A 25547-nucleotide genomic window follows, 5' to 3' on the forward strand; every position below is an offset into this window, starting at 1 on the left:
TAAGTCAGCTCAAAACCGCATTAGATCATTTTTTCTTTACCTTGGATTGGAGATGTTAGCACCATAGTTGCAAATGGCAGAAGAAGGAGGCAAGGCATGAAGCTGAAACGAATGGAATCACGATAACTTCAAGTTTTAGTTTTAGTGAAAAATGCATGTTTATATATCAATACTTACAGCTTCATTGTCGACTGCATTCTCCAGATGTATCAGGCTGTTTGGTAACAGCAGCGTTGCTCAGCCTTTAAATACTGTCACTATATCCTGCTTTTTACCCTTTAATAATTCTCGTCCTGGTTAATTATAGATTCTGACATGAATGTTTGAAACTGGGATTTGTCTTTGTTTAACAGAGTGCGACTCGCAAGCAGAGAAGCAACAATTAGCTCCTGATGAGTTTACAAAGGCCTATTCATTTTTTGAGAAACAAAATGTTCTCAACTTTCAAATGCACCACAAAAGAAGAATTAGTGTGTCTGTGTATTTTGTGCTGATTATAGGTGATTGGTTACTTCAGGAAAAATGCCCCGGGGCTTTGTGCACGACTGAGGTAGCGTTTTAAAAGATGCTACAGGCCAGGCATTGTTTTCTGTCACTGTTTCACCATTGTCCATTTCGCCCGTGTTAGCTCAATATATTGTCCGAACAAAGAGCTTTTTTTTTTTAAAACACACAGGCCCAGCTGAGCATCAGTGTAGAGAAATGACTCCAGTGTGGTAGAAATATCCTGAAATGAAGAGTACAACAATTTGAAATGCAGGCTCGTGTGTAGAGTGAACTGTGGTTTTTGACGAATGTTATGAGCAGATTCACAAAATGAATTCTAACTGCTGCCCGTTAATATGAGCCGGACAACTACTATAAATATTAAAAGGTGTGTAGATCTTCTGCTGGGCCTGTGGTGGTCTGCCTGTGGTTTGATCATGATCGGGATGGTGGTGGCAGCTGATCTAGGATTATATTTATAACTGGATTGCTTAGATATTCAAATTTCCTACTACCATTATTCTGACTGGTTTAAACAGACGATATCACATCTCCCTGACCCTTGCTTCTCTCCATTGGCTCCCTGTCCGTTTTAGAATTGATTTTAAGATTTTACTGATCTCTTTCGAAGCATGCCGGGGTCTGGTCCTAAGCTCTGCATCATAGAAATACTGACCGGTAATGTGCCTGTTTGCAGCCTCAGCCCTGCTGGTTGTTTCAAAGTCTAAAGGTGACCGTGCTTTCTTCATCACGGCCCCTCGGCTTTGGAACGACCTACCTGAGGAGAAACAGCTCACAGTGACTTCTTTTAAATCACTTATTTATCCCCATTTTTTATAGACCTGCTTCGATGTGAGGTCGTCCTTTTATCGTCTTCTTTTTGTTTTCTTATCACCTTATTTGATTTATTTATTGAAGCCTATTGTCCTTTTACTGCTTCTTTGTGATCACGTTTTCTGAAATAGTCTCATATTTAATTAATTGAACACCTATTTGTTTTTGACCACCTCGACATTGTTGTGTGGCTTTCTCGTCACGTTGCATCCTGATGATTGTTATCTCTGAGTATGCGCTTATTTTGTTTTCGTGCGCTCTGTTTTTAAAGGTGCTACATAAATCATCTGACAAACATTTCTTTTGCACAGATACTGCAATCATTGATTCACCTCTCAATTTATATAAGACACTCCTTTTTCTCATGAATGTTGTGAACATTGTTGTGTTGTTAATGTGCTCTACAGCAACTTCTGCCCTTTTAGGGATCCCTCACATGTGGCTCTTGAGGTGTGTGTTTGCCCCCCCCTGTTAAAAGGGGTTTTGTCACTCTCGCTGAAGGTTTAGAAGAGATCATGTTGCACCTTGTTAATCCCCATGAAACAACTAGTGATTTGTGAATGTGGGCTATACACATAAAGTTACAATTGGTGGTTCATTGAAAGAGAAGTCACTGAACAGATGTGTGTGTGTGTGGGGGGGTAACATGTGCTATGTGGCTGCATGCTGAAGTTCCTGTCTCGAACAGACCTGTTGGTGGCAGAGGAGCCAGCGTCTCCCCCCCTCAAAGGAAAAGGAAAAAGCAGAGCGCCCCCTGCGGGAGAGGCTGTTCGCACTAAGCTCTTGATCCCGAGCATCGCCATATTGACGTCCCAGCCGCCGCCGAGAGGTAATCGTGTTATTTTACGGCAAATCGTCGCCGGTTCGAAGCCCCGGGTCCGTGTCTCATGTGTCGGGGGGAGCCGGGATCGAACCCCACACGTCGCGGTGCCGCTCCGCCGCTCGACCACGGTGTTTGTAGGATGTTTTTTCAAGGCGTTGTCAGCCAGTCGCCTCGCCAGCCAGCAGGCTATTCACTCTTCTAGCCTGTTAGCTTAGCACTTTGTAGCTTTGTGAAATATAATTCTCGAGGCTTGTTGCTCGGCTCCGCGTCTCTTTTCACCGCCAGTATGACGACTCGACTCTTCTTCTAAGCGGCAGTCTGATTTCTTTCCGTCCCGGGCCCTCGCTGTGGCCGGGAGCTAGTTTTGACTTTCCGACCGGCTTTTCCCTCTGCTGTTGACGAGCTAATGCTACCTAGCCAGCGAGCTAGCTAGCCAGCTGCCCGGTTAGCCTGCTAGCCAGCTGCTAGCTCCACTGCACTTGAACAGGCCCGGGGCCACCGAGGGCTTCTGCGTACTCTCTGCTTTTTAATGAAACCGATAAGCGGGAAAATCGGGCCAAACTGAACGAGTACGTCTCTACCGGAGAACCGATTTGTCGATTTGCCGCCTCACAAACACAGCAATGTACCGCAGCCGTACGAGCTGTGTTGGGCTGGCGTACGATCATGGCTCACATAGTTTGCTCATGTTTGCCTAATTGACAGCATTGATTTTAATCAACCTACTTTGTTTCCAACAGGACATCCAGCCTTGGTGTAGCCCCCAGTGATGACTGTATTGAACCCTGTACCTCCTGATTAGACTGGTTGGATGCCCCCATTTAACATTCAGGTTTCTCCATTTCACACGCCACCATATTCAGACACAGCAGCACAACACTCATTTCATTGTGTTTTCTCGTCTGTTTGTCCCTGTGCTCGTTCAACACACATGCAGCTGTTTTACTTTGTAAGTGACTGTATTGGCATTGGTGTAGCAAGTGACCCACGTTTGTATTTTCTTTTGAACAGCTCATATTCAGATCAACTTGTTATATTCATTGCTCAGTTTTACGCATATGGTGTTAGACAGCTGTGTCAAGATCTAACTGTGTTTTTTAAATATCTCTGTGCCCCTGTAGCTTTCCTATCATAAAGGCATCTCAACCACCCCTGTTCCAATTCATTTATCACCAAAATCCTGGAGGGATCCTCCCAGGTATAGTGTTCTATACAATTATTCATAATCGCACCGCATCATTTACAGTAGCTGTAAGGATGCCCAGTAAATGGTTACCTCGTTTGTTCAGTTGTATTTATAATGAATTTGTTTGTTTTATTCGTTTAGGAGATTTAGAGAAGATCTGGTGTAGAATATGTCTGGCCCTGTTCCAAGCCGCTCTCGAGTTTACCCTGATGTAAACACACAGAGACCTCGGGAATACTGGGACTATGAGTCCCATGTTGTTGAATGGGGGTAAGACAAATTAATCAGACTGTTTGCTGTATTTGTTTTATTTTGCTTTGTTGGGGAAATATTCTTAAGATTAACTGAGTGTTATATTCTTCTTTTTTTTTAAGAAACCAAGACGACTATCAGCTTGTCAGAAAACTAGGGAGAGGCAAATATAGTGAAGTGTTTGAAGCCATAAACATCACAAACAATGAAAAAGTGGTCGTCAAAATACTGAAGGTATGGAGATAATCACTCAACCAGCTGTTCTAACTGTAAAACAATGAATAGTTTGTCACTTTATTGGAGATTATATGTACCTCACCAAACTGTCCCTGTTCACAGCCGGTCAAGAAAAAGAAAATCAAGAGGGAAATAAAGATCCTGGAAAATCTGCGGGGTGGCCCAAATATCATCTCACTGTTAGATATCGTTAAAGATCCCGTGGTAATTTGTTGTCCTTGTGGCACCGTGACAATTCTGGACTAATATTTTAAAACATATATGCACAAACAGATGTTTTTCTCCCTCCTTTTTAGTCACGAACCCCTGCTCTGGTCTTTGAACATGTGAACAACACAGACTTCAAGGTAAAGATCAGTGTTCCATTTTGCAATCTGTGAATACAAAAATATATAAATATTTTTACAAATATATAAATTCTGATAACTATATTACATTTTTTTTACAGCAATTGTACCAAACCCTATCTGACTTCGACATACGGTTCTACATGTACGAAATCCTAAAGGTAAACAGCTTTTGATACTGAATATTTACTGTACGTTTTATGTTATGGCCTTCATTGGTTCTTTTAATATTTGCCAGATTCTTCACATCAGAAAATACTCCTAACACATTATTTTTCCTCTATTACCATTTAGGCCCTGGATTACTGCCACAGTATGGGGATAATGCACAGAGATGTCAAGCCACATAATGTAATGATTGATCACGAACACAGAAAGGTATTGTCTAATGCGTCAAGCATTTTCATAATGTTAACTTTCCCCTTTGATATCAATATGATCTAAATTATATAAAAAAAATGTTACTTCCAGCTCCGTCTAATCGATTGGGGTCTGGCAGAATTCTACCACCCAAACCAAGAATACAACGTGAGAGTGGCTTCCAGGTATTTTAAAGGACCTGAACTGCTGGTAGATTACCAGGTGAGCCTCGTATTTTTATTCTGCATGTCAAATCATGCCAGTTTGCCTCAGTTGGCCAAAATGCAAGTTAGGATTTCTATTATTCAAGCAGAAAGACATTTTTTCAAACTTTATTTTCTTAATGTTCATGTGGCAACCTTAAGCATTTCCCCCTTTTAAATGTTTTGTAGATGTATGACTACAGCTTGGACATGTGGAGTTTGGGTTGCATGCTCGCCAGCATGATCTTCAGGAAGGAGCCTTTCTTTCACGGCCATGACAACTACGATCAGGTATGAAGAACTCACTCTTTTGTGAGTCTGGTTACAGACCTTGTGGCCCGAGTAGTGCAGTGTTTAGGCCTAATAGTACAAATTTGTAAGTTCTACACACTGAAATCACAGATATTTTTTACAAGGTTTTTCTCAATCTCACTTCAAACATTTTTTTAGCAAGGGTAGACGTTATCTTTTCAGTTCTTTGATGCTCTGAAAGAAGAACAAAGTGTATAAAGACAAATGTGTGTTTGTGCTAGTGGACAAGAAGTTATCAAATTCTCTCCCATATTCCCTGCCACCACTAGGACTGCGTGACACAAGTGTTCAAGTGGTCTTTATATAAGAAATAGTGTTATATGTATATACAAATTAAATACGGAACATAAATCGGTTTTGCCTGTAAATGAAGAATTTTGCTACAGAGAATGAAAGTAAAAAAGAAATCCTGTATATCTATTTATTTTGCATATTAGTATAAACCATTTATCATAGAGGTAACACTTACAGAGGGAAGATCACTGGTTCTGTTAGATTTTATAATAGAGGAATGTGCATTCTCAAACTGTAGGCACATTTCACAGATAATTCATGAAGCCAAATCTAGATTCAGATTTTACATTTTCCCCCATAATAACCACCACTTTATTGCCATAACATATACACTTCATTCAAATACATACCCATAAATATCCCTCTCATGATTCAGCAAATGTCTATGTATCTGTAAAAAAAAATCTGCTTTCTGAATTTCAGCTGGTGCGGATCGCAAAAGTGCTCGGCACAGAGGACCTGTACGACTACATCGACAAGTACAACATTGAACTGGATCCACGGTTCAATGACATTCTGGGAAGGTAAAACCCGTCGGCTGTATGACCTCAATTTCGATATCGCTGTATATTTTGATCAAAATTTTGGCTCATCAATACCTCACAATATAACTGGTTTCTTCTCCAGACACTCCCGCAAAAGGTGGGAGAGGTTTGTGCACAGCGAGAACCAGCACCTGGTCAGCACAGAGGCTTTAGACTTCCTGGACAAACTGCTGCGCTACGACCACCAAGCCCGTCTCACGGCCAGAGAGGCCATGGATCATCCCTACTTCTGTAAGTTTGCTGTGTGTTATCGCCCTGTCTGCTCCTCCTATGTTTTTTGTGCACTTTATTTAAAGTGGCTCGATTCTTGTCAACACATGAATTTGTTTTATGAGTTGCTCAAATCTACTTGTGTTCGCAGATCCCATCGTTAAAGATCAGGGAAGGGGGGCCACTCCAGGAGGGATGGCTGCAAGCTCCACACCAGTCAGCTCTTCAAGTATGATGGCCGGTGAGTAATCCTCTCTGAAATGACCTGCCCTTAGGAGCAGGAATAATCAAGAGTTGTTTTGGTCATGTGTAATTTGCAAATAAAAATAGATTGTGAATGGCTGCAAATCTATCTGTGATTCAAGCTTGTGATGACATGTAACTACAAGCACTTCCAAATGATTAACACGCCTCCCGTCTCTCCTAGGCATCACCTCAATGTCCTCCTCACAGCCACTGGCTAACATTGCTGGATCACCTGTCATCTCTGCCCCCAACACTCTGGCCACACAAGTCCCCGCGGCCACAGGTGCCCAACCCTGAAGCCACTCCCCCACCTGTGTTTAATGTGTGCTCATGGCCATGTCCTGCCTAGATCTCACTGCGGCCCAGGGCCATGGCTCTCCTTTTTATGTTGGAAAATAACAAAGAAGAAAATTTAAATTGCTTTTCACATTCAGTTATATTTTGACACCTGGACTTGACAGAAATGTATTGTTGCACCTGTCAGGATTATTAGAATTAATTTGGGTGTGTTCTTTGACAATGCCATTGTCTAGAAATTCTAATAAGATGTAGACATGAAGAGAATGGATAATAAAATTTATTTTGTATGTTCCAAATATACAGTCTTGCTTGAAACTGTTTGATGGGGATCCTGCTGTATTACACTGTGAACCTTTACACGACTTCACAAAACAAAGCGTCAGGAATCTGGTGTGCCCCCCCCCTCCCCCCGCTTAACAGTGCTCGCTGGTTGCACACGATGTAATGTGCAGGAGTTGTTGGTGTTTGAAGTTGTTAGATGCTATCATTCTTTAATTGGACTTTTTGTAGATATTCTACAGTTACTGTCAGGTTGCATGCACCCAATGCTGAATATCACAGGGTCAATAGTTTGCCAATTTTATGTTACTTTCACTTCTGTATGTGTATGTATGTGTTCATGTTTGTTTTTTATGAAGTCTCTTACACATGATTTTGATTACATAGACAATTTTGTAACTTTTTGTTTTATGTTGGGAGGGAGTCATCACCTACAATGAAACAACTTCAAAAATAAACAATTTAAACAGGTTTCTGCAGGCGCTACATGTCATTGACTATGTTGCACTGGTAATAATGAGTGGGTTTAAAACAAGTGCACAGTAGGCTAATCCCTCAAGATTGTTTTTCCGGTTTACGGTGTGTTCAGAACCAACAGGATCCCACAGCTCTGTCTACATTCATTCATACTTTTATTTTGTACCAGTCTGAACAAGGTGAATGTGACTGTTTCCACCAATTGTACTTATGTGTGTGGGAGAACATGTCGATGCAAATGCAGAAATCCAGCATAAATATATTTTCAGGAAATGTCTAAATATGCACAGTTCAGGATTGTTTGAAAAAAAATGCAGCTCAAAATGATTGTTGCACATGTAAACCAGGACCCCTTCAGGCTCCAAATTAGTTATTGTGAAATGGAAGGTCAAAATGTCCAAAGTCAATTATGGTCCAACGATTCAGAGCTTTCTGATTCATAAATATCCATCTAGAAATAAACTAAATCCATTACATGTGCAGACAATTGAATATATGACTTGCCCTAATCCCTTCAAATCATGCTACATTCACAGGATACCAGAAGTCAAACACCATAAAGTTCCTAGTCATGGCTCTGTTAAAGTGAAAGTGGTGTATCATTAATCAAGAAAAACTTTTACTGTACTATTTCTCACTGTTAAATTTGCAGTACTATTACTGCACTCTGCTGTACCACTGTAGTATGTTAGCACTGTTTATTGTCTCGATTTGAATTCCGCCTATATACATATATATCAATGTCTTAGTATTTTTTTTTGCTCTCATTTTCCCTGTGTTTTCTCACTCTAAGCTTTTACTGTTGTCTTTATTTTGTCAAAATTAATTGGAAGTCTTAATTCAATTGTGTTGCCAATCAGGCAACTGCTCCACACAAATTGCCATTGCACTTGCACAGTGACATTGAAGGTCCTTTGTTTCTTGAATCCCAATTGAAGAGCTACACACTCAGCTATGAGATGAGATAAAATAAGATTTATATTAATCCTGAAGGATTTGCTTGAGCCATGATTACATGATCGCAATATGTAATATAGCACAGTAAATGAAAAAATAGCATGTTATGTCTACGAAAAATCTGAGAAAAAAAGGTTTTGCATGAATTTTTAGAATTATATTAAATTAAATGTGTCCCACACTGATTCTTGTAAGGCGTCAAAAGCCAAGGCTGGAAACTACTGGGTTATCTCTGACAATAGGTTTTTAAAGCATGTTAAATCATCCACTATCTAAAAATCCCAAAATATAAGAGTAACTTTGAAGTAAGGCTGTCAAATATATGTAGTAAAGTAGAAAATACAATGGTTTTCTTTGAAATGTGTATCAAAAGCAGCAAAGAATGACACAGACACACATACAATAATTTGTCCATCTTATTCCTCAGCTTAGTTTCTCATGTGTATGATCAGGTAATCCAATCTTTAATGTTAACATATGATTGGCCTAGTAGGTAGAATGGTCGTTCTCCGACAAGAAGGTTGCCGATCTGCATGCCGAAGTGGCCTTAGCGAGATACTGAACCCCTAAATTTGGCAGGACTTCAACCACCTATTAATTGCACAATATCTTACACCATGTAAATTTAAAAAACAAAATAATTAAATTAAATTAATCCTGCGCAAGGATCGCTTCTGCGCAGGATGTGCGCAGTCCGCTTCTGTGCAGGAGGGAAATAAAAAAAATAAAATTATATTAAAATAAATAAATAGAAGAAAATAAATGAAAATAAAATTTTCACCACTTTCCAATTTTCTGCAAATTCTGGTAAGAATTTGAACATGTTAGAGGCTTCAAAAAGCCAATTAATTTGCCTGAAAAATAATAATCCTTGCAATTTCAATAGGACTGTCTGTCAGTGCCTGGATAAAAATAAATAGTGTTGTAGCTTAATGCTTCCTGTGCCTAGAAAACAACAGAGATTACAATAAAATCAAAGTTACATTATCAAGTCTTACTAAACCTAAGTGGTTATGATAATGGGAATAGGTGATGTGGAATAATTCACATCAACATATCTCATGTCACACACATTGTGCATGAGTGGTAATATTGCACATGAATTTTAGAACTTAGGACAAGATGGTGAATATCGCTTGTATGTTTAACGGTCTCCTACACGAATGAAGTTAACACCTTATGACGCTAAGGTACACATAATGTGTTTCGGCTTTTTAATCACAAGACACCCTTTTCTAAGACAGGCCCGCAACAGGTTGTTCAGACCTGGGTGATATCCCTTTCCTCTTGTTTCTTTATGGTCTGGTGCAGGGCTGGTCCGTGGATCCCCAGCTGTCTGAGCAACCTGATGTTGCAATGAAACCCCTGCAGTGAGCCTCCACAGGGCAAACTACTGCTTTCAAGCCACGTTGTTCTGCCTCAAATGCCATGACTGCATACCACAGCCTTTTCCTCTCTTTCATACATCATTAGCATCCTCCCCAGGTACTGTAAATTGGGTGTTGGACCAGAGTATCAGGTCTGGTTTGAGGGATAGGGTGACTAGGGTTGCTAGGTTGGGATTGAGATGTACGTGCAGGTGAGAGTCTATCACAGACTGACTCAAAAGCAGCCAGAATCTGGCAACCCTGAGACGAAATTAAATGTAGGTTCTCAGATGTCCGACTGTGGTGGAGGCTACATTAGTTGCTCGTGTCCCTCCTCAGCCGCTGTAGTTTAGTCTGGTGTTTTTGATCCACAGTCAATTTGGTTTGCGGTAAAGCCAGCCAACACAGAAGTTCTGCTGCACTCATATACGGACAATTATGGTAAACGCACCCAAACCGCCCAGAAAGGGGACGGCAACGGAGTACTGGAAGTTCGAGGAAGAACCCTATGGAAGAACCTATATACAATCTATGGGAAGAACACATGGGGGCCTACGTCCGGTTTTCAAAATAAACTGTTGACGTGGAACCGATACAAAATGCATAAAGAAAAATAATTCTTTATATTAAATTCAAAAGAAGTATATATTGTCTTACCTGTGTCATTTTTATGAATAGAATTTTGACAATATCAATGATGAGATTTTACAAAATAAAAATCACACATTTTCAGATTCAAGTAGGTAATTTCAGGATACTTCAAAGTACTGTAAAAACACTTAGTCAATAAGTTCAGAGAGAGACTGATAAGCCTGTGGTCAGAATCTCTCAAACTATCAATGTATTGAAGATCAAACATTTTTACTGTATAGATTTGGAGATATATATATGTTTGATATTCAGTATGTAGGTCAGAGAGGTCCCACACAGGCATATCAGTCTCTCTCTGAACTTATTGAGCAAAGTGTTTTTAAAGTACTTTGAAGTATCCTGAAATGATCACTTCCACAGTGAAAATGTTGGACTTCACTTTGAAAAATCTAAACAGTAAATATGTTGGACTTTTCTTTGAAAATCTCCAAATCTATACAGTAAATATGTTTGATATTCAGTATGTAGGTAGTCAGGGAGGTCCTGAACACAGGCATATCAGTCTTTCTCTGGAATGATTGGTCAGAGTGTTTTTAAAGTACTTTGAAATATCCAGAAATTAGCTTCTTGAAGCTAAAAATGTGTGACTTATTTTGTAAATTCTCTAAATTGATACAGTCAAAATGCTATTCATAAATATGACACATGAGACGGTATATATACTTCTTGTGAATATAATCCAATCCATTTCCTTTTCAATTATGCATTTTGTATATGCTGCATGTCAACAGTTTATTTTGAAAAAACGCTTTGGATGCGTTTACCATACAGTATATGCGCGCAATAGAATTTCGGTGTCGGCTGATTTGACCACAGAGACGCGAGTGTCGGCTGGCTTGACCGCAGTCAATTTGAGTTGTTCATAATTTGAAAATGGGAAAGCTCGTGTGCGCCTCGCTTGTAATAGTGGCCATCGCGGCGCTGCTGGGAGAGAGGATCGTCAACCTGAGGTAAAGTACAAAGAAAAGACAAGTGTGTGGTGACGAAGTTTGCTTCCTGTGGAGATAAAGTTGAGTTCATGCAGCTTGTGTTGAACCCTCTGCAGGAAAAGGGCCCTCGCCTCCAGAGAGCTGCTGCAGAATCACCTGCCCAACTGTGTGGCGTTAAAAAACCTGGGTGTGTAGAGAGAATAATAACAACAAAAAGCCAAACAAACAAATGTAAACTCAAAGTTAACAGCTGGACTGCGCTGCTTTCAGATTCTGGCTCGGAGGACATCACGATCCTGGGAGACGGACTCGCCTTTATCAGCACTGTGAGTGTGTGAGGTGCTGAGCAGCCAAGTTGACCTGAGGTTGAACAAACAGTCACTGAAGGAATTAAAGTCCTGCGGATCAAACACGTGACCTAACTTTTTTTTTTATGAGAAAAACTATAAGAAAACTTACCATGTTCACAATTATCGTGTGATATGCTGAATCCTAGTTTGTTAAAAACCTTCGTGATCCCATATCAAACTATATTCACTCTCCATAAAGGTCCATTTGTTCATGTGCTTTGCTCTTTTAGTCTACTTGACCTGCATTCATGACTTAAAGTGGTTAAGCTTGGTCCAGTTCTACATTCTTATTATATCTTGTACCTCTTTTATTCTGCTCTTGTTTACCTCATATATGTTCTGATTGGGCCTCTGTGTTGCGTTCAAAGACCCTGTAAAGCACCTTGAATCTACCTCTGTGTATGAACTGTGCTTTATAAATAACAGCGCCTTACCTAATAACATCTCAGCATGTTTTATTGTTGTGTGTACCTCTATATGCTTTTCTGTATTTCATGATTTAACTTCTTTTATTCGTTTCCTCTTTCTTTTGTAATGAATGTTGGAGCAGCCTTTTACGTATGAAAGATGTTCTATACATTATTATTAGCATAAATGGGGGGGTTGGTCTCCAATCAGTGGTGATTCTAGTTTTGCTGTGCACAATTTCTTTTCATTAGTTTGACGTCTGTGTAATTTCATGTTTTTTCCATATCTCCAGGGTCTGAAGTATCCTGGACTACCAGCCCCAGAGGGGCCAGGCAGGATCTTCTCCCTCGACCTACAAGACTCTCGGATGAAACCGGTGGAGCTGCGCATGCCAAGAAACTTTGACCTGGACTCATTCAACCCTCATGGCATCAGTGCATACACCGATCCTACAGGTAAAAGTCACACCCGGTTAATGTTACTCACCATTCTGTCCCAACAGGTAAAACCTAGGTCTAGTGGCTTTGTCTTGGTCTTTCGACTTGATCCAGAAATTAAGACATTTCTGTTTCACTTATTTCCATTAATCTAGCAGAGAAATTGATTTAATTTTCAGTTTCTGTGACTGGCTTTAATCTGATTTGTAAAGAGGAAGTTTATATTACGTGTTTGGTGTATGAGCCTGTATGTGCCTGTGTAGAGTATGTGGACAAACCTGTTATAATAGCTCCTGTGGGCCTACTGAAATAGCTGAATAGCATTATGTTAATAATAAACAAACTAACAAGTGTTTATGTGTACAAAGAATGCATGGACCGGTTTTGTCTCCAGTGTTCTGTTGTTGTTTTTTACCATGCTTTCCTTGTTTCTCATCAGATGACACCATTTACCTGTTTGTTGTCAATCATCCACGACAAAAAAGCCAAGTCGAGGTCTTCCAATTTGTTGAGGACAACCACCTCCTTGTGCACGTGAAAACTATAAAGCATGAACTTCTCTACAGGTACAGTACAGTGACACCTACTGTCTGACTTACTGAGGCATGAGCTTAAGTGCATCTGATTTCTCTCTTCATAACAAAGCTTAACAAAATATTTTCATATTGCACTCAATGTAAATAAACATTGTGTAATTTAAATAATGTTTAAATTCTGTTTTTCTTTCCAGTGTGAACGACATCGTTGCAGTGGGCGTGGACAGCTTCTATGCAACAAATGACCACTTTTTCTCCCATGACATCCTGAAAAGTCTGGAGCCTGTTCTGGGACTGTCTTGGTCTAATGTTGTGTACTACAGTCCCACGGATGTGAAGGTCGTTTCTGAAGGTTACTACTTTGCAAACGGAATCAACATCTCACCAGACAAGGGGTAGGGATGATCCTCAGGGTCACACATATGATAATTCATGCTTCACATGTTGGATTGCTTCATTGTTGTATTCTTTTTTTAATTTACAGACATATATATGTGGCAGATCTGTTTGGGCACAATGTGCATGTGTTGGAGCGAAAAGAAGACAATTCACTGGTCTCTCTGAAGGTAAATATTTCTGACTTTAAAATAATATTTTTAATTTAATCAGTGGGCTTCATCATTATTATTATTCATAAAGTTTGTTCTTCTTGTCCTTCTGTTTGTTGATGTGTTTGTGTTTTTGTAAGCAAAGTTACGCAAAAGTAATGGACAGATTTCAATGAAACCTTGTGGAAGAAGCTGTTAACTTTTAGGGCAAATTCAGGACATTATTTTCACTTTCATTAACTTTGCGAGAGAGGCCTTTATTCTGACATTTTAATTCATTTCCCAAGGAATAATTTATGCACCTTGATGAAAAAATCTGGCATATCTGGTGCGCTCTACTACTTTTCTAGTTGTTCATAATTGTAACTTAGATGAAGGTCTTACCACGTTTCGAGACAATTTATACATTAATGCCGGTAATTTCAAGTACAAAATCCTGTTGTGTTAGTATTGTCATTAATGGTAAATATCTCCTTCTGATCCTGTCACTAGTCTGTGGCTCTGGGTTCTCTCTGTGACAACATTGAAGTCGACCCAGAGACAGGCGACCTGTGGTTAGGCTGTCACCCTAATGGATGGAAACTGTTAACGTTTGACCCCAACGACCCACCTGGATCAGAGGTTTGTCCTTTCACTTTTATCAGTTTTCAACTTGTGAGATGACCAACATTGCAAAACAAAAAATGTTTTTATGTGTTTGATTTCTTTACTTTTATTCTCTTTACTTAAACAGATGACCAATCGTTTTTCATGTATTCATCTCGTTATAATTCATTCTGTCGTGTGATTATGTTTTGTGCAGGTCATCCGCGTCCAGAAGATTCACTCTGACCAGCCAGTGGTGACTCAGGTGTATGAAGACGATGGTCGTGTGCTCATGGGTTCGTCTGTAGCAGCAGCATATGGGGGAAAGTTGCTCATTGGCACTGTGTACCACAAAGCCCTGGTCTGTGATCTGGAGTAGGCAATGACTCACCTCTTTGCAAGGCACGGACAATGGTGATTTGAATGATGAGTTACATAAATCACAGCCCTCGTATGTGGAAAATTACGTTCTTTTTTATTCCCATGGAAGGGAAATGGATGCATTTAGTTTTCCTGACTTCTTTATGGTCGTGAGCATTTCAGCATTTTTTGCAAATGGTTGCAGACACTGAACTGACCAACTACAAGAACCGCTGTGAAATAAGTGCTTATTTTTTCAATAAAAATATTTACAAAGTTCATAATGCTGCTTTTCTGTTTATCATTAAAAATGTTTTACTGGATTCTTTTACTGAGCATCATAGTACTTTAAGTCAGTACTTTGTCTGTCCTTAAGAATGCAAAGCTGCAAAACTGCATGAATCTATACATTAGTTTTTTCTTTATGAATCAGCTTCATTATGATCAGTCATCAGTCATACATCTTACATTAGTTGTAATCAACTGACTAAACTGAACGAAGCACACAAAGCAAACTCTGCTGCATTTTATTTAAAGTAGCTTGATTCTTGTGAACACATGAATGTGGTTTAGGAGTTGGTCAAATCCACTTGTGTTTGCAGATCCCATCGTTAAAGATCAGGGAAGGGGTGCACTCAAGGAGGGATGGCTGCAAGCTCCACATCAGTCAACTCTTCAAGTATGATGGCCGGTGAGTAATCCTCTCTGGAATGAACTGCCCTTAGGAGCAGGAATAGATTGTGATTGGCTGCAAATCTATCTGTGAGTCAAGATTGTGATGACATGTAAATACAAGCGCTTCCAAATGAATAACACGCCTCCCGTCTCTTCTAGGCATCACCTCAATGTCCTCCTAACATTGTTGGATCATCTGTCATCTCTGCCCCCAACACAAGGGCCACACAAGTCCTCGCAGCCACAGGGGCCCAACCCTGAAGCTCCACAGGGCAAACTACTGCTTTCAAGCCACGTTGTTCTGCCTCAAATGCCATGAGTGCATACCACAGCCTTTTCCTCTCATTCATACATCATTAGCATCCTCCCAGGGTACTGTAAATTGGGTGTTGGACCATATCAATGGTTGGACCAGAGTGACAGGTCTGGTGTGAAGGATAGGGTGAACAGGGTTGCCAGGTTGGGATTGAGATGTACGTGCAGGTGAGAGGCATTCACAGACTGACTCAAAAGCAGTCAAATTTCGCGGGAACTCCACGGACCTGGCAACCTTGAAACGAAATTAAACGTAGGTTCTCAGATGTCCGACTGTCGTGAAGGCAGCATTAGTTGCGGTTGTCCCTCCTCAGTCGCTGTAGTATATTGTGATGTTTTCGATCCGCTGTCAATTTGAGTTGTTCATAATTTGAAAATGGGAAAGCTCGTGTGCGCCTCGCTTGTAATAGCGGCCATCGCGGCGCTGCTGGGAGAGAGGATAGTCAACCTGAGGTAAAGTACAAAGAAAAGACAAGTGTGTGTTGACGAAGTTTGCTTCCTGTGGAGATAAAGTTGAGTTCATGCAGCTTGTGTTGAACCCTCTGCAGGAAAAGGGCACTCGCCTCCAGAGAGCTGCTGCAGAATCACCTGCCCAACTGTGTGGCGTTAAAAAACCTGGGTGTGTAGAGAGAATAGTAACAACAAAAAGCCAAACAAACAAATGTAAACTCAAAGTTAACAGCTGGACTGCGCTGCTTTCAGATTCTGGCTCGGAAGACATCACGATCCTGGGAGACGGACTCGCCTTTATCAGCACTGTGAGTGTGTGAGTTGCTGAGCAGCCAAGTTGACCTGAGGTTGAACAAACAGTCACTGAAGGAATTTAAGTCCTGCGGATCAAACACGTGACCGAACTTCTTTTTTTTTTTATGAGAAAAACTATTAGAAAATGAACCCCTGTTCACAATAATCGTGTGATATGCTGAATCCTTATTTGTTAAAAACCTTCTTGATCCCATATCAAACTATATTCACTTACTAAAAAGATCTAATTGTTTATGTGCTTTGCTCTTTTAGTCTACTTGACCTGCATTCGTGACTTAATGTGCAGTAATAACATGCAGCTACTTATTCAGAGGCTTATTGCTCGTAGCTTTCATTGTTCCTTGTTTAGCTTGGTCCAGTTCTACTTTCTTTTTATATCTTGTACCTCTTTTAGTCTCTTTTATTCTGCTGTTAACCTCTTCTATGTTCTGATTGGGCCTCTGTGTTGCGTTCAAAGACCCTGTACAGTACCTTGAATCTACCTCTGTGTATGAACTGTACTTTATAAATAGCACAGCCTTCCCTAATAACATCTCAGCATGTTTTATTGTTATGTGTACCTCTTTATGCTTTTCTGTATTTCATGATTTAACTTGTTTCAATAATTTCCTTTTACTTTTGTAAAGAATGTTGAGCATCCTTGGACGTATGTAAGATGTTCTATACATTATTATTAGCATAAATCTGGTGTTTGGTCTCCAATCAGTGGTGATTCTAGTTTTGCTGTGCACAATTTATTTTCATTAATTTGACGTCTGTGTAATTTCATGTATTTCCAATATCTCCAGGGTCTGAAGAATCCTGGAAGACCAGCCCCAGAGGGGCCAGGAAAGATCTTCTCCCTCGACCTACAAGACTCTCGGATGAAACCGGTGGAGCTGCGCATGCCAAGGAACTTTGACCTCGACTCATTCAACCCTCATGGCATCAGTGCATACACCGATCCCACAGGTAAAAGTCACACCCGGTTAATGTTACTCACCATTCTGTCCCAACAGGTAAAACCTAGGTCTAGTGGCTTTGTCATGGTCTTTCGACTTGATCCAGAAATGAAGACATTTCTGTTTCACTTATTTCCATTAATCTAGCAGAGAAATTGATTTAATTTTCAGTTTCTGTGACTGGCTATAATCTGACTAGTAAAGGGGACGTTTATATTACGTGTTTGGTGGATATGAGCCTGTATGTGCTTGTCTGGAGTATGTGGACAAACCTGTTATAATAGCTCCTGTGGGCCTACTGAAATAGCTGAATAGCATTATGTTAATATTAAACAAACTAACAAGTGTTTATGTGTACAAAGAATCCATTGGCCGCTTTTCTCTCCAGTGTTCTCTTGTTTTTTTTACCATGCTTTCCTTGTTTCTCATCAGATGACACAATTTACCTGTTTGTTGTCAATCATCCACAACACAAAAGCCAAGTCGAGGTCTTCCAATTTGTTGAGGACAACCACCTCCTTGTGCACGTGAAAACTATAAAGCACGAACTGCTCTACAGGTACAGTACAGTGACACCTACTGTCTGACCTACTGAGGTGTGAGCTTTAGTGCATCTGATATCTGTTGTCATAACAAAGCTAAATAAAATATTTTCATATTGTACTCGACAAAGTAAACATTGTGTCATTTAAATAATGTTCAAATTCATTTTTTTTTTCCAGTGTGAACGACATCGTTGCAGTGGGCGTGGACAGCTTCTATGCAACAAATGACCACTATTTCTCCCATAACATCCTGAAAAGTTATGTGGAGCCTGTTCTGGGACTGTCTTGGTCTAATGTTGTGTACTACAGTCCCACGGATGTGAAGGTCGTTTCTGAAGGTTACTACTTTGCAAACGGAATCAACATCTCACCAGACAAGGGGTAGGAATGATCCTCAGGGTCACACATATGATAATTCATGCTTCAAATGTTGGATGCTTCATTCTTTTTTTAATTTACAGACATATATATGTGGCAGATCTGTTTGGGCACAATGTGCATGTGTTGGAGCGAAAAGAAGACAATTCACTGGTCTCTCTGAAGGTAAACATTTCAGACTTGAAGTAATATTTTTAAATCAATCAGTAGGCTTCATCAGTATTATTATTAATGAAGTTTTCTCTTCTTGTCCTGCTGTTTGTTGATTTGTTTATTTTTTTGTAAGCAAGGTTACGCAAAAGTAATGGACAGATTTCAATGAAACTTTGTGGAAGAAGCTGTTAACTTTTAGGGCAAATTTAGGACATCATTTTCACTTCCATTAACTTTGCAAGAGAGGCCTTTATTTGGACATTTTAATTAATTTCCCAAGGAATCATTTTTGCACCTTGATGAAAAAATCTTGCATATCTGTTGCGCTCTACTACTATTCTAATTGTTCATTATTGTAACTTAGATGAAAGTCTTACCATGTTTCGAGACAATTTACACATAAATGCCGGTAATTTCAAGTACAAAATCCGGTCGTGGTAGAATTGTCATTAATGGTTTATGGTAAATATCTCCTTCTGATCCTGTCCCCAGTCTGTGGCTCTGGGTTCTCTCTGTGACAACGTTGCAGTCGACCCAGAGACAGGCGACCTGTGGTTAGGCTGTCACCCGAATGGATGGACATTCTTTATTTTTGACCCCAACGACCCACCTGGATCAGAGGTTTGTCCTTTCACTTTTATCAGTTTTCAACACGTTAGATGACAAACATTGCAAAACAAAATATGTTTTTATGTGTTTCATTTCTTCACTTTTATTCTCTTTACTTAAACAGATGACCAATCGTTTTTCATGTATTCATCTCGTTATAATTCATTCTGTCGTGTGATTATGTTTTGTGCAGGTCATCCGAGTCCAGAAGATTCACTCTGACCAGCCAGTGGTGACTCAGGTGTATGAAGACGATGGTCGTGTGCTCATGGGTTCGTCTGTAGCAGCAGCATATGGGGGAAAGTTGCTCATTGGCACTGTGTTCCACAAAGCCTTGGTCTGTGATCTGGAGTAGGCAATGACTCACCTCTTTGCAAGGCGCGGACAATGGTGATTTGAATGATGAGTTACATAAATCACAGCCCTCTTATGTGGAAATCACGTTTTTTTTTTATTCCCATGGAAGGGAAATGGATGCATTTCGTTTTCCTGACTTCTTCATGGTCGTGGGCATTTCAGCATTTTTTTGCAAATAGTTGTAGACACTGAACTGACCAACTACAAGAACCGCTGTGAAATAAGTGCTTATATTTTCAATAAAAATATGTAAAAAGTTCATAATGCTGCTTTGCCGTTTATCATGAAAACAATTTTACTGGATACTTTTTACTGAGCATCACAGAACTGTAAGTCAGTACTTTGTCTGTCCTTAAGAATGCAAAGCTGCAAAACTGTATGAATCTACTTATATGTTTTTCCTTTATGAATCAGCTTCATTATGATCAGTCATACATCTTACATTAGTTGTAATCAACTGACTAAACTGAACGAAGCACACAAAGCAAACTCTGCTGCATTTTATTGAAAGTGGCTTGATTCTTGTGAACACATGAATGTGGTTTAGGAGTTGCTCAAATCCACTTGTGTTTGCAGATCCCATCGATAAAGATCAGGGAAGGGAGGGGGCACTCTAGGAGGGAGGCTGCAAGCTCCTCACCAGTCAACTCTTCAAGTATGATGGCCGGTTAGTAATCCTCTCTGGAATGAACTGCCCTTAGGAGCAGGAATAGATTGTGAATGGCTGCAAATTTATCTGTGAATCAAGATTGTGATGACATGTAAATACAAACACTTCCAAATGATTAACACGCCTCCCGTCTCTTTTAGGCATCACCTCAATGTCCTCCTAACATTGCTGGATCACCTGTCATCTCTGCCCCCAACACTCTGGCCACACGAGTCCTTTCAGCCACAAGGGCCCAACCCTAAAGCTCCACAGAGCAAACTACTGCTTTCAAGCCACGTTGTTCTGCCTCAAATGCCATGACTGCATACCACAGCCTTTTCCTCTCATTCATACATCATTAGCATCCTCACAGGGTACTGTGAATTGGGTGTTGGACCAGAGTATCAGGGGCCTCATTTATAACCGTTGCGTACGCACAAAACGGGCCTGAAACGTGCGTACGCCACTTCTCACGCCAACGTTGGGATTTATAAAAACAAACTTGACGGGAAAATGTGCGTATTTCTACGCAAACTTAGACCCTCCCGTACGAGCGTTTTGGGGAGACGGGAAAACGGCGACACAGACGTGAGGTGGTGAACTGCAGCAGATTATTGATCCAATTCATAATTTACATTAAAACCAACAGTTTTTCTCTCTCGACGTATCTGCTCCACATGAGCCTTTTAATTAAAAAAATATAAAACAACTTTAAGCAAATAAGGTTCAGATTCGATTTAACGGCAGAGTTACGGAGCCGAGTCATTAATAGGTTTTAATAATATCTTCTAACACTGTGCGTGTATCATCAGATCGCTGCAGTGAACGGGACTGAGCCACAGAGCGCACAGAGCACCCAGAGCACACAGAGCACAGAGCGCACTGGAGATTACTTATAAGAAATGAGGAAACTTTCCAAATAATATCCCAGAAGAGGTGAGGATCCACTGATGTGAGGGAATCGGTCCGATGCTCTAAATAAATAAATACTGCCGTGACACCGGAGCGGGGAACTGCTCGATGTGTGCATGTGAATGGGAGGACGAGGAGGAAGCGAGGCTTCAGCGATCTCTGATCTCACACAGTGTGTTATCCACAGCAGCAGCAGCAGAGTATCTGTGTATTTTCTTTATTAGTGACATCGCTGCTGTCCCATAAAGTCGCTCTTCACCTCCACCTCACTAACAAACACCTCGCTGTCAGTGTCAGAAAGTTTCACTTCCTCTTCACATCGCTTGATGCCGTGACTCCGTCAGGACTCACGGTGGAAACCCATTGGTCAGCAGCATCATTTAATATTCACGCTGTGCTTTGCGTTGACCATTTATGGTTGAAAGTGGGCGTGTGGAGGGCGGATTTGGAGGCAGATCCACGTACGAACGTTTCCAAGTGGACTGTGATTTTTAAAGCGAACATTGCGTTCAGTTGTACGTGCGCACGGTTTTATAAATCGGAATTACCTTTTGCGTACGCCATTTCCGGATTTTGTACGTACGTACACTTTTAGTATGAATCCTACTCACTCTTTTATAAATGAGGCCCCAGGTCTGGTGTGAGGGATTGGGTGAGCAGGGTTGCCAGGTTGGGATTGAGATGTACGTGCAGGTGATAGGCATTCACAGACTGACTCAAAAGCAGTCAAATTTCGCGGGAATCCCACGAACCTGGCAACCTTGAGACGAAATTAAACGTAGGTTCTCAGATGTCCGACTGTCGTGGAGGCAGCATTAGTTGCGTGTGTCCCTCCTCAGTCGCTGTAGTATATTGTGGTGTTTTCGATCCGCTGTCAAATTGAGTTGTTCATAATTTGAAAATGGGAAAGCTCGTGTGCGCCTCGCTTGTAATAGCGGCAATCGCGGCGCTGCTGGGAGAGAGGATCGTCAACCTGAGGTAAAGTGCAAAGAAAAGACAAGTTTGTGGTGACGAAGTTTGCTTCCTGTGGAGATAAAGTTGAGTTCATGCAGCTTGTGTTGAACCCTCTGCAGGAAAAGGACCCTCGCCTCCAGAGAGCTGCTGCAGAATCACCTGCCCAACTGTGTGGCGTTAAAACACCTGGGTGTGTAGAGAGAATAGTTACAACAAAAAGCCAAACAAACAATTGTAAACTCAAAGTTAACAGCTGGACTGCTCTGCTTTCAGATTCTGGCTCGGAAGACATCACGATCCTGGGAGACGGACTCGCTTTTATCAGCACTGTGAGTGTGTGAGTTGCTGAGCAGCCAAGTTGACCTGAGGTTGAACAAACAGTCACTGAAGGAATTAAAGTCCAAACACGTGACCAAACTATTTTTTTTATAAGAAAACTAACCATGTTCACAATAATCTTGTGATCTGCTGAATCCTTGTTTGTTAAAAACCTTCGTGATCCCATATCAAACTATATTTACTTTCCATAAAGGTCCATTTGTTCATGTGCTTTGCTCTTTTAGTCTACTTGACCTGCATTCATGACTTAAAGTGCAGTAAAAACATGCAGCTATTTATTCAGAGGCATATTGCTCGTAGCTTTCATTGTTCCTGGTTTAGCTTGGTCCAGTTCTACATTCTTTTTATATCTTGTACCTCTTTTAGTCTTTTATTCTGCTCTTGTTTACCTCTTCTATGTTCTGATGTGGCCTCTGTGTTGCGTTTAATTACCCTGTACAGCGCCTTGAATCTACCTCTGTGTATGAACTGTGCTTTATAAATAGCACAGCCTTCCCTAATAACATCTCAGCATGTTTTATTGTTATGTGTACCTCTATATGCTTTTCTGGATTTCATGATTTTACTTTTTTCAATAATTTCCTCTTACTTTTTTAAAGAATGTTGAGCAGCCTTGCACATGTGAAAGATGTTCTATAAATTATTATTAGCATAAATCTGGTGTTTGGTCTCCAATCAGTGGTGATTCTAGTTTTACTGTGCAGAATTTCTTTTCATTAGTTTGACGTCTGTGTAATTTCATGTTTTTTCCATATCTCCAGGGTCTGAAGTTTCCTGGACTACCAGCCCCAGAGGGGCCAGGCAGGATCTTCTCCCTCGACCTACAAGACTCTCGGATGAAACCGGTGGAGCTGCGCATGCCAAGAAACTTTGACCTGGACTCATTCAACCCTCATGGCATCAGTGCATACACCGATCCTACAGGTAAAAGTCACACCCGGTTAATGTTACTCACCATTCTGTCCCAACAGGTAAAACCTAGGTCTAGTGGCTTTGTCATGGTCTTTCGACTTGATCCAGAAATAAAGACATTTCTGTTTCACCTATTTCCATTAATCTTACAGAGAAATTGATTTAATTTTCAGTTTCTGTGACTGGCTATAATCTGATTTGTAAAAGGGAAGTTTATATTTCGTGTTTGGTGGATATGAGCCTGTGTGTGCCTGTGTGGAGTATGTGGACAAACTTGTTATAATAGCTCCCATGGGCCCAACTGAAATAGCTGATATTGTTAAACCTGGGGTGTTTGTATCTTACGCGATCAGTACATTTGCATTATGTTAATACTAATCCATCTCACAAGTGTTTGTGTTTTGTGTTGTTTTTTACCATGCTTTCCTTGTTTCTCATCAGATGACACCATTTACCTGTTTGTTGTCAATCATCCACAACACAAAAGCCAAGTCGAGGTCTTCCAATTTGTTGAGGACAACCACCTCCTTGTGCACGTGAAAACTATAAAGCACGAACTGCTCTACAGGTACAGTACAGTGACACCTACTGTCTGACCTACTGAGGTGTGAGCTTTAGTGCATCTGATATCTCTCGTCATAACGAAGCTATACAAAATATTTTCATATTGTCCTCGACAAAATAAACAGTGTCATTTAAATAATGTTCAAATTCTGTTTTTCTTTCCAGTGTGAACGACATCGTTGCAGTGGGCGTGGACAGCTTCTATGCAACAAATGACCACTTTTTCTCCCATGACATCCTGAAAAGTCTGGAGCCTGTTCTGGGACTGTCTTGGTCTAATGTTGTGTACTACAGTCCCACAGATGTGAAGGTCGTCTCTGAAGGTTACTACTTTGCAAATGGAATCAACATCTCACCAGACCAGGGGTAGGAATGATCCTCAGGGTCACACATATGATAATTCATGCTTCACATGTTGGATTGCTTCATTGTTGTATTCTTTTTTTTTAATTTACAGACATATATATGTTGCAGATGTGCTTGGGCACAATGTGCATGTGTTGGAGCGAAAAGAAGACAATTCACTGGTCTCTCTGAAGGTAAATATTTCAGACTTGAAGTAATATTTTTTTTTCAATCAGTGGGCTTCATCAGTATTATTATTGATGAAGTTTGCTCTTCTTGTCCTGCTGTTTGTTGATTTGTTTATTTTTTTGTAAGCAAGGTAACGCAAAAGTAATGGACAGATTTCAATGAAACTTTGTGGAAGAAGCTGTTAACTTTTAGGGCAAATTCAGGACATTATTTTCACTTCCATTAACTTTGCGAGAGAGGCCTTTATTTTGACATTTTAATTAATTTCCCAAGGAATTATTTATGCACCTTGATGAAAAAAGCTGGCATATCTGGTGCACTCTACTGCTATTCTAGTTGTTCATAATTGTAACTTAGATGAAGGTCTTACCACGTTTCAAGAAAATTTTCACATAAATCCCGGTAATTTCAAGTACAAAATCCGGTCGTGGTAGAATTGTCATTAATGGTTTATGGTAAATATCTCCTTCTGATCCTGTCCCCAGTCTGTGGCTCTGGGTTCTCTCTGTGACAACGTTGAAGTCGACCCAGAGACAGGCGACCTGTGGTTAGGCTGTCACCCTAATGGATGGAAACTGTTAACGTTTGACCCCAACGACCCACCTGGATCAGAGGTTTGTCCGTTCACTTTTATCCGTTTTCAACTTGTGAGATGACCAACATTGCAAAACAAAATAAGTTTTTATGTGTTTAATTTCTTCACTTTTATTCTCTTAACAGATGACCAATCGTTTTGCATGTGTTCATCTCGTTATAATTCTTTCTTTCGTGTGATTATGTTCTGTGCAGGTCATCCGTGTCCAGAAGATTCACTCTGACCAGCCAGTGGTGACTCAGGTGTATGAAGACGATGGTCGTGTGCTCATGGGTTCGTCGGTAGCAGCAGCATATGGGGGAAAGTTGCTCATTGGCACTGTGTTCCACAAAGCCTTGGTCTGTGATCTGGAGTAGGCAATGTCTCACCTCTTTGCAAGGCGCGGACAATGGTGATTTGAAGGATGAGTTACATAAATCACAGCCCTCGTATGTGGAAAACGCAGTTTTTTCTTATTCCTGCGGGAGGAAAATGGATGCATTTCGTTTTTCCTGACTTCTTCATGGTCGTGGATACATCAGCATTTTTTGCAAATGGTTGCAGACACTGAACTGACCAACTACAAGAATCGCTGGGAAATAAGTGCTTATATTTTCAATAAAAATATGTAAAAAATTCATAATGCTGCTTCGCTGTTTATCAGAAAAAAAAAAATTCTGGATACTTTTTCTGTCCTTAAGAATGCAAAACTGGATGAATCTATAAATTAGTTTTTCCCTTATGAATCAGCTACATTATGATTAGTCATGAATCATACATCTTACATGAGTTGTAATCAACTGACTAAATGAAAGAAGTGTCTCTGTATTTATCTCCTCAGGCAAAATCACA

The 25547-nt window shown here is 40.4% G+C and overlaps 4 protein-coding genes across 4 annotated transcripts; all 4 read left to right on the forward strand.

Moving 5' to 3' along the window:
- Nucleotides 1–2082: 2082 nt before the first annotated feature.
- Nucleotides 2083–7385, forward strand: LOC133014108 (casein kinase II subunit alpha-like). Its single transcript, XM_061081251.1, has 15 exons — nt 2083–2149; nt 2884–2975; nt 3265–3341; nt 3471–3599; nt 3704–3815; nt 3921–4022; nt 4115–4165; nt 4267–4326; nt 4460–4543; nt 4637–4747; nt 4918–5019; nt 5758–5858; nt 5962–6110; nt 6241–6330; nt 6517–7385. Exons 4-15 carry the CDS (start codon nt 3499–3501, stop codon nt 6630–6632), a joined length of 1179 nt encoding a protein of 392 aa, XP_060937234.1. The 5' UTR covers nt 2083–2149; nt 2884–2975; nt 3265–3341; nt 3471–3498; the 3' UTR covers nt 6633–7385.
- A 3835-nt stretch (nt 7386–11220) lies between these two features.
- LOC133014228 (serum paraoxonase/arylesterase 2-like) lies at nt 11221–14608 on the forward strand. Its single transcript, XM_061081416.1, has 9 exons — nt 11221–11316; nt 11412–11482; nt 11566–11621; nt 12346–12508; nt 12930–13056; nt 13221–13421; nt 13511–13592; nt 14067–14195; nt 14377–14608. Exons 1-9 carry the CDS (start codon nt 11240–11242, stop codon nt 14536–14538), a joined length of 1068 nt encoding a protein of 355 aa, XP_060937399.1. The 5' UTR covers nt 11221–11239; the 3' UTR covers nt 14539–14608.
- Nucleotides 14609–15798: 1190 nt separating this feature from the next.
- On the forward strand, nt 15799–19512 carry LOC133013828 (serum paraoxonase/arylesterase 2-like). Its single transcript, XM_061080908.1, has 9 exons — nt 15799–15962; nt 16058–16128; nt 16212–16267; nt 17063–17225; nt 17648–17774; nt 17938–18141; nt 18222–18303; nt 18784–18912; nt 19094–19512. Exons 1-9 carry the CDS (start codon nt 15886–15888, stop codon nt 19253–19255), a joined length of 1071 nt encoding a protein of 356 aa, XP_060936891.1. The 5' UTR covers nt 15799–15885; the 3' UTR covers nt 19256–19512.
- Nucleotides 19513–21570: 2058 nt separating this feature from the next.
- Nucleotides 21571–25338, forward strand: LOC133014035 (serum paraoxonase/arylesterase 2-like). The gene is made up of 9 exons (XM_061081152.1): nt 21571–21796; nt 21892–21962; nt 22046–22101; nt 22873–23035; nt 23465–23591; nt 23753–23953; nt 24045–24126; nt 24607–24735; nt 24911–25338. The coding sequence occupies exons 1-9, from the start codon at nt 21720–21722 to the stop codon at nt 25070–25072; spliced, it is 1068 nt and encodes a 355-aa protein (XP_060937135.1). The 5' UTR covers nt 21571–21719; the 3' UTR covers nt 25073–25338.
- The last annotated feature ends 209 nt before the right edge of the window (nt 25339–25547 follow it).

Source organism: Limanda limanda, chromosome 11 (assembly GCF_963576545.1).
Source record: "Limanda limanda chromosome 11, fLimLim1.1, whole genome shotgun sequence".
NCBI lineage: Eukaryota > Metazoa > Chordata > Actinopteri > Pleuronectiformes > Pleuronectidae > Limanda > Limanda limanda.